The sequence below is a fragment of the Biomphalaria glabrata genome, chromosome 2, assembly GCF_947242115.1.
Source record: "Biomphalaria glabrata chromosome 2, xgBioGlab47.1, whole genome shotgun sequence".
In the NCBI taxonomy this organism is placed as follows: domain Eukaryota; kingdom Metazoa; phylum Mollusca; class Gastropoda; family Planorbidae; genus Biomphalaria; species Biomphalaria glabrata.
The window spans coordinates 4002482-4018258 of record NC_074712.1 but is presented as its reverse complement, the minus strand read 5'-3'; the positions used below and the strand labels follow the sequence as shown (position 1 = coordinate 4018258).

At 33.2% G+C, this 15777-nt stretch overlaps 2 protein-coding genes across 3 annotated transcripts in view; one reads left to right on the top strand and one right to left on the bottom strand.

The window, feature by feature from the left end:
* The window catches only part of LOC106060744 (intraflagellar transport protein 27 homolog), a 125865-nt gene extending 121688 nt beyond the window's left edge, over nt 1–4177 (bottom strand). The window contains exons 1-6 of the mRNA XM_056018802.1: nt 4017–4177; nt 2191–2270; nt 1985–2044; nt 1522–1581; nt 1241–1358; nt 931–1040 (exon numbers count right to left, since the gene is read on the bottom strand). Of these exons, the coding sequence (XP_055874777.1) occupies nt 931–1040; nt 1241–1358; nt 1522–1581; nt 1985–2044; nt 2191–2270; nt 4017–4053 (465 nt within the window). The 5' untranslated portion in view covers nt 4054–4177. The remainder of the gene's footprint in view (nt 1–930; nt 1041–1240; nt 1359–1521; nt 1582–1984; nt 2045–2190; nt 2271–4016) is intronic.
* Nucleotides 4178–4213: 36 nt separating this feature from the next.
* LOC106060743 (ankyrin repeat and KH domain-containing protein 1-like) lies at nt 4214–6405 on the top strand. 2 transcript variants are annotated; one of them, XM_013218730.2, is made up of 2 exons: nt 4214–4304; nt 5026–6405. In XM_013218730.2, the coding sequence occupies exon 2, from the start codon at nt 5068–5070 to the stop codon at nt 6112–6114; it is 1047 nt and encodes a 348-aa protein (XP_013074184.1). In that variant the 5' UTR covers nt 4214–4304; nt 5026–5067; the 3' UTR covers nt 6115–6405. The 2 variants fall into 2 exon arrangements, with proteins under 2 accessions (XP_013074184.1, XP_055874773.1); XM_056018798.1 differs by having other exon boundaries at nt 4220–4452.
* The last annotated feature ends 9372 nt before the right edge of the window (nt 6406–15777 follow it).

Sequence of the window (15777 nt, the reverse complement as noted above, 5' to 3'; positions counted from 1 at the left end):
GGCTTGCTCCATAATGAAAGTAGTACCTTCAATAACATGTACTATTAAATGATGGCATATTATTAATTAAACGAAATTGCTTTTTTCATGTTGTCATGATGTCTCCATTGAAATAATACCTATGACTCCAAAATAATTTAAGGTTGCAGTATGCCTTAGTTTACATAAATCTAAAACTGTTCAAAATAGTTATGCTGCAACTATTAAAAATGTATAAGACCATTCTGTTTTAGTGGTCTAAAACATCTATTTTAAGATTACAATAACAATGAAATAGTAACTTCAAATGGGAAAAAAGTTTGTATAATATTAAGTTTTAAACATTAGAATACACAAAAAACAATCCATATTTTCTATGGTATTAGGCGACCCATGGCAAATCGGCAATCGACCCCTAAGAGGGTCGCAACCCACAGGTTGAGGACCCCTGAGCTAGATAAACAAACATGACATTTATAGTCTTCCAACCCTAGATAACAATAGCCTTCCCAACCCTTGATGAACAAACAGGACATTTATAGTCTTCCCAACCCTAGATAAACAAACAGGACATTTATAGTCTTCCAACCCTAGATAAACAAACAGGACATTTATAGCCTTCCCAACCCTAGATAAACAAACAGGACATTTATAGCCTTCCCAACCCCAGCAGTCTATCAGACTAATTGATACAGTAAAAAGAATGGGGCTGATGCAAGGTAGGACCAACTACACACACACTTTCACTGCACTCATTTGTCAAAGTAAATTACACTAGCAAAATTTTCCACAAAACATAACACATTGCTCTCATAAAATATTCAAAATATAGTTAACATACAATATACATATCAAAGTAAATAAAAAAAAAACAACAGATTTCTTATGAACTATCCTGCCCATTAAAATTGTGCTTAGAGAAATGTTTTAAATTTATTTTTTTTTACTTACAGCAGAACATTCAAAGTATTCAAGTTTGTGTGACTGTGCTAGCTCTCTCCCCTGCTTGGGGCTAATCATTCTTCTTTGTTCTAAGTCTATTTTGTTGGCAACCAATGCACCTAAAAAAAAAAGGATCAAGGATTGGCTTCTTCAGTCACACAAGAAGTTGCAAAGGGAAAAGGTTATCTCTGAAGACATAAAATGCTACAGAGAGATATTTTTATTTTTATGCATTCTAAACATGTAAACTTAAGGCATATAAAAGTTCAGCAGAAAAAAGAGTGCATTAAAACAAAATTTGGACAAGAATATATTTTACCTGGTATCTTCAAATGAGAATTTTGAGATCTTATTTTTTCAAGCCATTTTGTACAATTTGAGAAGGAATTTTCATTAGTACAGTCATAGACCACCATGACTACAGAGGGATGATCCCACTAGAATGTAGAAAAAAATTAAACATTTAGTGGTGTAATGGTAGATCTAGTAGCCCTAGTGCAACAGTTACTAAATGTAAAAATAAACTTTACATAAGTAAATAATAGTAGAGACTATATATTTTTAATAACATAGTAAAGCAAGTCTCTTTTTAATACTTACAAATTTCTGTACAATATCTATAAATGTATCTCTCCCAGCACAGTCATATAAATAGAACTCCTGAAACAAAAGAATACTGCTTTTTAACAGCTCAAATAAAACAAAGATGTCTTGTTCATAAGATAAGATTATTTTATAGGTCCTAAAAAATAGAAATTGAGAGAGTTCGACTGCAATTTTCCAGTTCAGCATTACTACTGTAACAATAATAGATCCATGCATCCTATTGGCGCTACAGCCCATGGAGGGCTCTGGCCTGCTTCAACACATCCTTCCATTCAGATCTCTCCTGGGCCTTTCGTCTCCACGCCCTAACCCGAAGCTGTTGCAGATCTGCCTCGAGATCATCAATCCATCACATTCGGGGCCTGCCTTTTGTAACAATAACAGATAGCTGAAATATTATACAAAGCAAACTAAGATCATTCAAACATTTTTCAATCCAAGATTGTATTCAACTTACCACACTGTCGGATGACTCTGGGATATTCACTGGTTTTACTAGAAGCTCCACTCCTTGTGTCTGTCAAACAAGTGAACATTTTTTTAGCATCAATAGCACAAAAAGACATTAACTAACCATTTAACTAAATAAGAGAAACAATGAAAGATAAAATTGTGTGAACCTGTTGAAAAGAAAAACATTTATAATACATCTTGAATACATACCATTGTGTAATTTTTAGGAAAGTGTGAAGAATCGCTATGGAAAACTTGAGTTATTGAACTTTTCCCAACAGTTGAATCCCCTTGAGAACACACACAAATTTTAACTTTTAACATCCAATGTTCATAATGTTGTAATATTACAATGGGAAAAGTTGAAAAGGTCTTAACTATATGCTGGCTTTAATAAGAAATCATTATTAAAACAATAATAATCTTATCTAATAATTACTAATAATTGTTTTTACATAATATTTCTACTCTCACTGTGGCTGAGTGGTAAAGGGCTTAGCTTCCAAATCGAGGGGGTCTTGGGTTCAAATTCTGGTGAAGACTGGGTTTTTGAATTTTGGGATTTCTAGGGTGCCTCTGAGTTCACCTTACTCTAAAGGGTACATGCTGACATTAGTTGGGGAAAAGTAAAGGTGGTTGGACATTCGTTGGGGAAAAGTAAAGGCGATTGGTCATTAAGACTAAAGACAAGGACTATGCTGGCCTCATGACAACCTCATTGACCATGGGCCACAGAAACAGATGACCTTTATATCATCTGCCCCATAGATCGCAAGGTCTGAAAGGGGAACTTTACTTTTTTTTATATATTCATTATTGTTTTTGTGTTAATCTATATAGTCATAGTTAAGACTCAAAAACCAGTTCCATATTTCAGTTGCACTTGGAAAGAATAAGAACTCATTTAAGTATCATATCATCAGAATGTGCAGTTGTTTACAGTGTTTTGGCTTCTCTGTACAATTTAAGAAAAAGGAATTTTTCCTTATTTGTTAGATCAAAATTTCTGCAAGTTGAAGGCATGACAATTACATAAACAGTGGTATCATTTAACTCAATTGTGGTTAATATATTAATATGAATAGATGAATACAATCTCATTTCCTATAAATTTGAAAATGGCTGATGGATCTAATTAAGTTAAAATGAGAGATGCAAATATGGCTTGTGCAATAAAAATAAATTGAAGTGAGATTTAAATTGCTTCAACTTCTCTCTTTTTATGTGATAACTCATAACCATGGGACCATGGCATAATCTTTTTAATGTCAATGCATCTTTAGTTTTATTTTTTTTTTTTTTATAATCAATCACGATGATAATCACATTTTGCTAATGATAGATTGATGAGGAAATAGTAATAGAAAGCTTAATAGACTCTAAATAAATCTAGATTTGGTCAAGATCTCAATAAATGTTTGTTTTGCAAGCTTCAAACATTAGGACTAGAAAAGTATTAAATTAGATTGTCAACTTCTGGATCTATTATATATTAATATATTATATTATAAAAAAATTATGGATATAGATTATAGATCTAACTAATAATTAATCTAATAAATCTAGAGACTAGAATATTATGACAATAATGAAGATATATTATATATGATATATACAATTTGTATATAATTATAGATAATCTAGACTAGGCCTAGTACTAGACATCTATGATCTATCACCTAGGGCCTAGTCGGTCTTTTTTGTACTCAATTGTTGCGAATTAGTCAATAGAATTGATTGACTTGAATAGACGAATACTGGAAAAGTGGAATATACTCTTACTAATACTGTACTGGTACTGGAAGTGAATAGCGATAGTGATGGTTACTGTAGACTACTGTACTTGACTCAACTGTATACAGTATAGGGCTAGAGTCACGGCTAGAGCCAGAGCTAGATCTAGTAGTAGATGTACTTTCTTCTTCGTCGGCCTTCGACTTCGTAGATTTCGAGGATGATAGTACTAAAAGTAATCTAGCTTTTGTGAAAATCATTGTTAAAATAAAGGTTATTTAAGGATACGGATAAATTCTTACCAACTATCAGACATTTACATCGAAGTATTGTGGGCATCTTGAAATCTTTAGTTCATAATCTATTACCGTAATTACGCTCTTCAAAAATAACTTGTAACTAAGTTAAACGAATAGTGTCCCTTATCAAAACAATGTTTCATACCGCAGTAAATACACTTTTTATGTTTATTGGTCATTTAAATCGCCATATTTGTTGTTAAAATGAACTCTGGGAAAATGGGCAGGGCCACACTTATGGCCTGCTACTTTTGATTATTTATAACGTGTTGTTCTGCATATTTTTCAACGGTAGTAGACGCATCAGCCATAGATCTTGTATAGTTTGTTATTGTAAAGTAGGTCTACATTTAGTTTACTCTGGTCTTTAAGTCAAAGCTCACTCTACTCTAGACAGCTAGAGTCTATATTTTACTTAGTGTAGATCTACATTTCTACAGTGAGTGAGTAAATTAACTAAGTTTTAAGTACAAAAATTAAAAATAGTGTACTGTAAATAACCTAGGCCAGTAGATCTGTTGTGTTACTCTCACACTCACAGTGTGACTATGAGATGAGACAGTGAGTAGCTGATAGATCTACTATCAACTATGTTGACTATGTGTGCTGACAACTAAATTTAAATAAATTAGCATTGTGAGTGAACAATTGATTCACCTGGTTGCCTGGTCATATCATATGTTAAAAGGGGATGTATAATATATTTAAATATACTTTTATATAGTATAACAATATTCATATTGTGGGAAAACAACAAGATAAATTAGCTAATTAAACTTATCATTTGTCTGCTTTTTGTCTTAGTTATGAGTGTCCCTTATGTTTTCGTTTGTCTAGCGATTAGCTAAGATGTGACCAATCTAATCTCTGTCTAAGTTTGCCAAAGTGTTATAGTTAAGCAGGTGAAAGACAGAGCTGGGAAGATCAAAGACATAAACGATGCGTATATGTTTCAACAGATTTCACTTTTAAAAAATAATTTAAAAATTAATATCTTGTTCTTTTTTTGCAGGAATATGTCAGGAGCATTATTTCAGGTGCTAAAAATATCCTAATGCCAAGCTCTAGAATGGATCATGGGCTAGTTAGCCTTCAAGACACAGCTACGCCAGCCCTTGTCCTTGGCTCTTCCTATCCCATCAGTATGGGCAATGTCTCCATGCCTGGGAAGGGAAGCCCAACAAAAGTTATAGAATGTAAGCACACATCGCAGTCTACAACTTTTGAAACATCCAATAGATATGTCCAGTCATTCCTTTGTTACGAACTCTTTGCTGCCATTGAAATGGGGTCATTCAAGAGAGTTAGAAATGTTCTGTTGTCATACCCAGATCTGGATTTCAACTTTCACATTAAAGATGTCACTCCCTTATCCTTAAGCTTGTACAGAAAGAGATTTGATATTTTCCACCTTTTTCTTCATCACCAAGCAAAAGTTGGCAACTTGAATCTAAACATGATAAGCAGAGACAATTTAGGAAGAATGGAACCCCCTATCATCACAGCATGCCGTCTTCATTTTCTGGAAGGTGTTGTCACTTTAGTTAGAAAAGGAGCTGATATTGACGTGACAGACAATCAAGGTCATACTGCATTATGGGTGGCCTCAAGACAGCAAATGCCTGATCTTGTGGAATACCTGATTAATAATGGTGCAAGTGTCAGCAAAGTGGATAAATTTGGCTGCACACCTTTGCTGACTGCCCTCATGTACAGGGTCAGCTCCATGATTATTCGACACCTCATCATTCATGGGAGTCCACTCTCCACTCATTTAAGTTGGTCATCAGCTGAGCAGTCTCCACTTTTCTGGGCCACCAAGAATGGAAATTTAGAAATAGTAAAACTGGTGCTGCAAGCTGGGGTGACCATGCTGGAAGTTCGGTCAGTTCGTATGGCGCTATCCAACAGTGATGTAGACTCTGAGATCCTGGAGCTCCTTGACCAAGAAACGCTATTCCCTCCCTCCCTTCAGCACCAGTGTAAACTAGTGCTCAGGTGCTGCATCAGCACCAATGGGCGTGGGAAAAACTTTATGAAAAGTGTGCAAACTTTGCCTTTGCCGTCCAGCATCATTCAGTTTCTTCTTCTGTCGAGATGATATGCTTAATACATAACTTTTGTTGTTGTGCTTTCAGTATGTTTCAAACGTTGTTCAGTCTGAGGTCTGCATTTGTTCATTTTTTTGAAATTATCTCTTAAATGTTCATTTTAAGTATATATATGATGTTTGAGGAATCTCATTTTATTCCAGGAAGTAATTCTTCTCTTTATATGAACATATTTAACTGTTTTAAACTAAAGTAGATATTTTTTCTTAATGCAATCAGATTTATTGCTTTTATCTTTTTTTTAAAGTGATCATCAGGCTGTGAATCATTTTACTGTTGTTTTTTTTTTTTTTGGTGTCTTTTTTTTTTTTTTTTTTTTTATAAATTGTATCTCGTAAACCATAAAAATCATTTTTAGCTGTTTTTAGCTATATATTTTGTAGTTTACTTCTAGATTTAAAGTGCAGTCAAAAGTACTCTTGTTTTCAGCTATCTTAAAAAGCCTTTCATTGAAAATGTATTAATATATAGTAATAATGGAATAATTTTTATTCTGGCCTGTACTCATGAAGATTAATTTGTAACAATAGCATACAAAATAATATTATGAAATCCTTAAAAAGATTATTATACTTTCCTGGCATTGATTTTAACTGATTCCACTTGTATTTACTTAATTATAATTTGACTAATCGATAACATTTTGAAAACTGGTTTCACGTCCCTTTGACCTTGCTAGAAATCAAAGTTTACCCATTGTCATATCACTAATTATTATGTTTGTATATAAATACAAAATATTTTGGAACCTTTGAACAGCCACTGTTTGTTTCAACTATCAGGTCATTCTAATCAAATGATAAACTCTGTACATTAGAGCAGAAAAAAAAAGTATTAATTGTTGATTTCTATGTAAATTATTGGGGGTCCTTTATAAAATGTTCAAATATTGACAATATCTACATGCTTGTTTAAAGAGCTGTTATCAGGTATATTATAATAGGTACATTATTGAGTTATTAATGTCTATAAAAGTGAAATATAAAGAAGTAACGTGTACTCTTTTTAATGTTGCTCTACTTAATATAAATATTTTTTTATGTTTATTGAAGTATCATTGAAAAAAAAACAACTGCTCATCTTATAACAAAGATGAATTGTTTATATTTTTTTTTGTAGAATGGAATTATTATTTGATGGTGACAATTATTCTCCTAGGCATAGGAAAAGATCTTTTATTTAAAAACTTCACATAGACGATCTTGGATTTCACATTTTAGTTATATTCCTTGACTAGTTTATATTACTAAAGTAATTTTGAAATGTATCATTGTAATTACTAAATTATTATTTATATTTAATACTGGCATACAGCTGTGTTACCAAATGTTAAAATTTTAAAAGAAGATTACAAATACAATATTTATAGCATTGACTGCATTATAAAATTAGCTAATTTGATCCTCCTGCCTGAATTTAAAATTCACTACTAAAGATTCCTAACTGTATTTTTTTTTTTAAATTGTATACATATATATATATATAAAGAGAGAGAGAGAATCTATATATATTATGACACAGTCAGCCGCTTTGGCTTATGGAGGATTTTGTCCAAGCTCGGATGCCTACCTAGGTTTCTGTTCATTCTCAGACAGCTGTATGTTGTATAAAAAGGCCAAATTAGACACAATGGGGACCTATCTGATTACTTTCCCATAGAGAATGGCCTGTGTACTTGTGACAGCAATGTATAATTCATTAGCAGACTGGATGCCAAGAACGGCGCTGTCCTTACTTTCTATTGGCCAACAGCTTCCGTGCCATATGTAAAATGTGATAAAGCATTGAAAACTGAACTCATACATTCGTTAATTCACGTAAAGTAATGTATTTCTATATAAAGGTAGACTTAGGGGCTATATGAAATCTTGAAAAAAAAAAATCTGCACTACAATTGCAATCTTAATTTGTCCGAATAGAAAATTCTGTTCCCTCCCACTGGGGGAGGGGGGGGGGGCAATATAGCCAGTTCACCACAAATGTAATTTATTCTTTGATCTTTTTAAAATTAGTTAATTTTTATTTCATTTAGGAAGTTAAAAAAAAAAATTGAGAAACACAATATAATACTGAAAAGTTTTTAAAGTTTGAAGGTTATTTCCATTGAATTGAATCATTTTTTTTTTTATTTTTTTATTTAATATTACTGTAAGTTTAAGTACACATTTCTTTAGCCTTCCTTACAGAAGATTGCAGACAGATTTGATCTTTTCATTTTGCTATTTGCTTGAAGATATGCATTGCTACTTGCGAACACATTTATTTACTGGTGTGTTTATTCATTATGAAAATGTTTTATCATGCACATCCAGCTTGTTGATTTGTCTCTGAGATATCTTTATCCTTATAATGAATGTCAACCATGTTAGAGATTGTATCATTTCTTTTCATTTTGTTAAATCTTGAAACATGTAAGATCAGTGGTTGCTGTATTAAATGCCGTTCTTTATTTCTTGACCAATCTTTTACATTCCAAAGTTGGCATGTTTGATCCACTAGTTCACCAATACCTAGTACTAGCACAAAAATATGTCGATTTTGACTTTTTTTTTGTTTTTTTTTTTATTGTACTCTTATCCCTTCCCCTGTACCAACTAGGTGATCCTTAGCTTGTTGAGAGTAGTTAAAGTCATCCTTGAAAGACTTGTGTTGAGAGATGTTAAGCAGTCATTCAGTTAAATGTATTGTTGGACTATTTTCTATGTTTATTTTTACATTTCAATGTAAACTTTTTGGCTCCTTTGCATTTTAAGCTAAGAATGACAAGAAATAGGAACCAATAGGTGGCAATGTGTTAAATAGTATTTTTATTAAATTCATAATAATCACAATAAATGCATGGCTTCATCTGAGAGACAATAGATGTGCTAGATTAGTTTTTCTCAAACTGTGTACCGCTGACCCCAGGAGTTCCACAGAAAGATGAAAATACAATTAAAATACATTCTTCACTAAAAACTTTTTCTCTTAGGGGTCTGTAGGCAAGTTTGAGAACCTCTGTGCTAGATGATCCACTGATATAAATTTCTTCCACTTAATCAGTTGTGACTAAACAGTCCATTTCTGGAGCATTGTGACAATTCCTGAATAAAAATATGTTTGTTTTAGAGCTGCGTCTCTTTTTGAAGACCACCCAAGTTGTCTCACTCTCTGCAATGATCATATTGGCATGCATAATCTGTCTTTGTGCTGCCTTCGACAGTTTCCTTCTACATATTGAAATGACTATCAGGCTCTCTGCAGACACACCACAGCATGACGCAACCAACTCAAGAACTTGACAACTCTGGCTCCAGATAACATAATTCTTTAATGTCTAATAAATTCACAGCCAATGCTGTACAATTGGCAACTCAAAACACTAACTGTACAAATGTTTCACTGTAACCAAACTCTACTGGCCTCTTTTGTGTCTGGAATTCATACTGGATTCTACTATACCGGACTGACTTCACTCTGGACTCACTGTACCCGACCAAATGTGATAGAAATGCCAGTTCTTTCTAGATGAGCTCATGACCATATCGAGAGTCATTTGCATGTGGAGTGTTCTTAGCACAGTACTTTCCTGAAGCATAGACTGTTGTCATTTTTTAGTTAGAATTAAAACTTTTTGTGAGGTTTTATTTAGATTGAATCATTTCTTCATATTGCTTGCACTTTTTCTCTCTTAGTGTATCTTATTGCTTAATACAAACAGAACCTTAAAAATCAATTAGCAAACAAAGATCAGATTAATGAGATTATATTTGTAAAGTAAAATATATATATATATATAGTTTATATTTATGTGTGAAAATCCCCAAAAATCTTAGATTATTATTGTTATTATTATTAGCAATGAATATTTTTTATATTAATATTGTTGTTACCCGTACTGTTGTTGTTGGTTTTGAATGTTTTTTTGTGGTTATTTAGCATTCGAAATCTGAACTATATTTAAAATAATCACAGTGCAGATTTTTCCCCATGTAATTCTGAATTGAAATATCCAGTGTGAGCTATTGCCTATAAATGCAAGATTTTTTAAAAATTATTTTCTCAATGTTTTCTTGTTGTTGAATGTTATTTATTTTTTTATTTTACAATGTAATTAGTTTTAGAAGTTTAGTAGATCCGTCAGGTACAGTAGTTTTATAGCTCTATCCAAACCTTGTATGTTTGTTTGTTTTGTATGTTTTTACTTTCTCCTTATAATCTAGTCCATGTTTTTGTGTTGTTTCGAGTGTCCTATCTTTATTTTCTTGTGATACTATAAGTACAATACCAAGGGAAAGTCATTTTGAACCAATACATTCTGGTCCAAAGTTTGTGTGTATTATTCATGTATCCCATTGTATGATGGCTTCTTTGATAGCTTCTAAGCTGTAACTGGTTGCATGTCATTGGTTTCTTCATACATGTATCATATGTCACACACTACATCAGTATTTTGTGATGGCTGTTTTACATTCACCACATATTCTGTCAATGTGCATCTTGCTATAGCAGCCATAAACAAGCTTTTTTTTTTTTTAAATAAACAAATATGTTGTATGCGGAAATTAAAAATATGTTGGCGTTGTTGCTTTTTTCTCTTGAAGTGCTGGATTGGTGATATATAAATATATCTATAACATAAAGCAGAAAGTAAGGCGTATGTATGTATGTCCCGAATAAAAATCAAAAACCGTAAGACCAATCTTGATCAAACTTGGCATAAATGTTGCTTAGATCATGGCGGAAACCCTAGTGTGTGTTTAATGTCCCTCCCACCACTGGTGGCCCTAAAAATAAACAAAAAGTACTGTACCTAATTTTATCTCTATTAATAAAGAGCGAAACTTTTTATCGAATTGGGTAAACCCGTTTTTACAGTGTATTTTAATTGATATGAATATGTCGGCAGAACGGGTAAACTCATGTTCACGTTCTACTTTTATTTCCGTGGCAAAATAAAAATAAAAAAGAAGAAAGGAACATTCTCCATGTTTGACATAGATCTAAATTCAATCCAGTAGATCAGCTATACCTAAACTAAGACCCGCAGGCCATATCCGGCTTGTCTATATATAATGGTCTCCTTTAGACATGGAGCATCTCATAAAATGCCTGGGGATTAACTATTTTTTCGGCCACACAGAAGTTTCCACTCTTCACGAATCAGGGCCTTTGAGAGTAGAAAGAAACCTGCAGGGTGTGCAACTCTAGGAGAACAGAAGTGAGTTTGTCATCTTTGCAGTGCATCATTGGGCAGGCAACCAGGAGGAGCGGCGAATGATTTGGACACTTTATGATTCAACGGACACAAGGATCTATCAAGTTGCAGTGCTAGGAGCATACGATAATGTCGTCAGAAGTAAAGCTGATTGAGTAACTTAAGGAGTGCTCTGGCCTCTTGGTACGCTAGTACGGTCTCTGAACGGGAAGAGTAGAAAACTTTGGTTTGCAGGCATCGTTATAGCACTCTTGATTTTAAAGAAACTAGTTTGAATTGTTAAAATGAAAGTTGAAGTGTTGGTATCATTCGTTTCAAAAGAATCAATGGCACCGTTTTAAATTGTCGATAGTTTATTTGTATTTTTACAGTCATTTAAACCAGAGCAGTAAACAAAATATAATGCTCTAGATCAGTGGTTCCCAAACTTTTTTGTCTGGTAGACCCCTTGCCATGTTTTCTGGTTTTCGGTAGACCCCCTACTTAACTTGTATTGGATTTTTGCAAATTCATCCAAAAAAAATTAAAGCAAATTTCTAACTGTAGTGAGTTAAAGAGTGAAAAACTAATTTAAAGCTACACATTAAGTTATAGAGATCTATTTTTATTGATAAAATTCAAATTTAAACTAATTAAAATAACAATTTATATTTTTACTGGAATCACCAAATACACTGGAAATGTTTTTTTTTTTTTTTTTGCACATCTATTATCCGTTGCTACGGATAAATGTTTCATATAGGATTTTGTTGTTCTATGAAGTAGTCCTTCAAACATTAAATATTTTTCAATCAATTAATTAATTTGCCTTATGTACAGTGGCGTAGCATCCATGGCGCGAAGGGTTTCAATGAACCCGGGCCCACAAGCAATAGGGGCCCACAGCTGTGGCGAAGCAACCATGGCGCGAAGGAGCTCATTACGCTTGGGCCCATGCCTCAAGGCCAGTTGGAGCCCACATTAGAACTTGGGAAGAACATTTGTTTGTTTATTTGAAACGCTTTTAAGTCGTTTAACTCTGTTAAGAAGTTGTAAAAACATTGACTTTTAAGACACTATTACTTATATGCAGTAATAACTGAATCAAACGTTATGACATAATTACTTTTTTACAGAAAAAGGTAAGATCTTTACATTGGAATGTCTTTACATTTAGTTTACTCATTTTTTGTCACACACTAAATTTGTCTTATTGGCTGGAGAAAAGCCCATCAAGATGTTCTTGAAACCGCAGTACTAGTGTGATGTTTACTTGTGTAGTAGGCAGTGGTTACTTCCTATAGTCCTCGCAGTAATGGTGTGATATTTACTTGTATAGTAGGCAGTGGTTACGTCCTATAGTCCTCGCAGTAATGGTGTGATATTTACTTGTATAGCAGGCATTGGTTACGTCCTATAGTCCTCGCAGTAATGGTGTGATATTTACTTATGTAGCAGGCAGTGGTTACGTCGTATACATCTGGCCATCACCTAAATTAAAATTTAACTTAACACTAATAGTCCAATATTTAAACTACACGCTTACATATTACTTCCTAATGTGTCTTAAAACGAATAGATATTAATTAATAATATCGTTTTATCCCGTGCTTTTAAGAATGCGCGCTTATAATACTGTCTCTAATTCAGTCACAAGAAGCACTGGCACTTGATTTCCAACATTAATTCGGTGCCGTGTTTATGCCATCTCCCATTTAGCTCGAGCCTGTCACACAAGTCCTGGGTTGGCTCCCCATACTAAATGAAATATAGATGTTAAATGTTTTCTTGGAGGTTCAGCGAGTGTCTATTTAAATTATTCCGATAGCGGATTCCAGCGGTGGTTGATTTTGAAACCAATACGATGCCAATGCCCATACATTCTCATCGTATGACCTCAAAACCATCCATTCGATGTTTGTTTGTTTCTTTGTTTTCTTGCGGTGGTTGATTTTGAAACTTATACGATGCCAATGCCCATACATTCTCATCGTATGACCTCAAAACCATCCATTCAAAGTTTGTTTCTTTGTTTTCTTGCGTTGGTTGATTTTAAAACCAATACGATGCAATGCCAATTCATTCACATCGTATGACCTTAAAACCATCCATTCGAATAACTTTTTTTTTTAAAAAGGTAAGATCTTTACATTGGAATGTCTTTGCATTTAGATTACTCATTTTTGTCACACACTAAATTTGTCTTATTGGCTGGAGGGGAGTCCACCAAGGATGGAATTGTCTCAAATGATCTTCCAGCACCATTGGTTTCATATCGTTATAAAAAGGCAAGTAGGCAACCGCTAGTATGACAAGGAAAGAATAAAGACCAATTTTAAATAATCAACGTTGTATAGCCTACATTCTTTTTGTTAAACATTAGCTACATGTAGACAAAATTAAGCTAGTTAAATAAGCATTGAAATTAAATATAACAAATTTTCGTTTGAATAGCAGGATAAATGTTTAAAGGATTAACTCGGGTAGGCTACAAATCAACAAATCATATATTAGTGTATAAAAGAATTAAATTAATTTGATGTTAAATTAAAGTCACGACCTGTTTAAAAGAAGTCTATTATCGTAGACCCCCGTGGACATATCACAGACCCCCAATTTATGTTTTCCATTTCGTAGACCCCTTGGAAGTCTTCGTAGACCCCTGGGGGTCTATATAGACCACTTTGGGAATCACTGCTCTAGATAAAGTAGATATAATCGTGTAAAAGTTTTATAGAATATAGGCTACAATGATCCTTACACATACGTTAGAGAGACTAATTCATTTCAAAATTATTCTACAGCATTATTCCTGAAATGGTCTCTTTGACAGTCTAACTAAGAAGAGGTCCTATTTATTTCCATAGTGTGCCATGTTGTAGGCTCAGAGTAATTGCAGTCACAAGGGCGACAACCACGCATTATCATTTTAATGTCAAATTTAAAAGTGAGTTACGGGCATAGACATAAATAAATATAGACTGGAAGTAGGAAGTTATTTTTATTTGGGGGAAGTCAAATATGTTTTATGTACTCTATCTATGTGAAAAAAAAATGGCGGCAATTGAGCTATAAATTCTAGGACTAACATTTCAGCCAATATATAATTATGATCTTTAGTTTTGAAAAGTACAAAACTGCCATATTCCCAATATTTTGTCTTTGTTTCATAATCATAGACATAGGCAAATATATATAGGTTTGTGATGTGGATCTATGTTTGTTGACATTGCATCTTTATTAATGTATGGCGGTCGTCTTATCGATTCAAATTGTTAGAATTAGTTTTTAGTCAAAAAAGTCAAAGAAAATGAGCAGAACGTGCTCTAATGTTCGTAGTACGATAGGCCAAGGATAAATTCTAAAGGTTGAAAAAAAAAATGAATATTATACACATTAACTTTTAGTTTCAGTAAGTCAGAATAATTCAGTATCACTGTGACGATGACTAATAATCTAATTTAATATTGATAGATCTAAATCTAATAAATCTTATCTTATATAATACTGTCAATACAGACGTTACTTCAGACTAGGTCTAATACTTTTCATACTTTTTACTACTAACTATTAAACTAGTCAGTCTATCATCTATGCATGCAGACTATAGACTAGATCTAGTATAAGTATAGATTATAGATCTAGTTTTAATCTAGTGACAATCTTGAATCTAGTCCTAGACTATTTATATACTAACTATAGTCTATAGACTAGACTATACAGATTACAATTATAGTTTATAGTATAGTATAGTAGTATAGTACTAGTATAAAAGTAGTATTTTTTTTTACTATAGTATTTATATAGACTAGATCTAAATCTAGTATTTAAAACTATTTATAATTAGGCACGATTAGAGATATAATACAGAAGGGGTTCTATCAATTATATAGGTTATGACTGAAAAAAACAACTATAAATATACTTTTAATTTTACACTGCTCATAACTGCTGTATAACTCATACAAACTTATCTTTTCCCAAATGTTTCCCATAATAATTTTTACTTTATCGTCCAGTCTATATATATATGTCTATGGTTACGGGTTTGATATTTTTAAGGAGACTTACACATTACAATATTGATCAAAATTCACATAACCAACGCACTGACATACATAAATGTACACAACACACACACAGAGGCTCGGGCCAAATCATTACATGACTTGTTCATCGGCCACTTGGGCTTGGCACTGGAATGTCACTGTGACAGAACCACTGCACTTCTATAAGATCATCTAAACATTTGTCTATGGCCTAATGAGGCCCTAACGGATGTGACACCACATAAATGATATATGCAGAGCCGGCTTTACGCCAATTTGACCCATTGCTCCAAATTTGGGCCCCGCGCCTGTCAGGGGCCCCCACAATTCACAATTAGCATATCACTATCTGTCATAGCTCTTGTCACGGGCTTTAACTCTTTCTCTCCTAATCTACGATACATCGTTGATTTTGACCTCATTATTTA

Coding starts and splice junctions, on each gene's coding strand:
- LOC106060743 (XM_013218730.2), top strand. CDS start 5,068: ATGCCAAGCTCTAGAATGGATCATGGGCTAGTTAGCCTTCAAGACACA.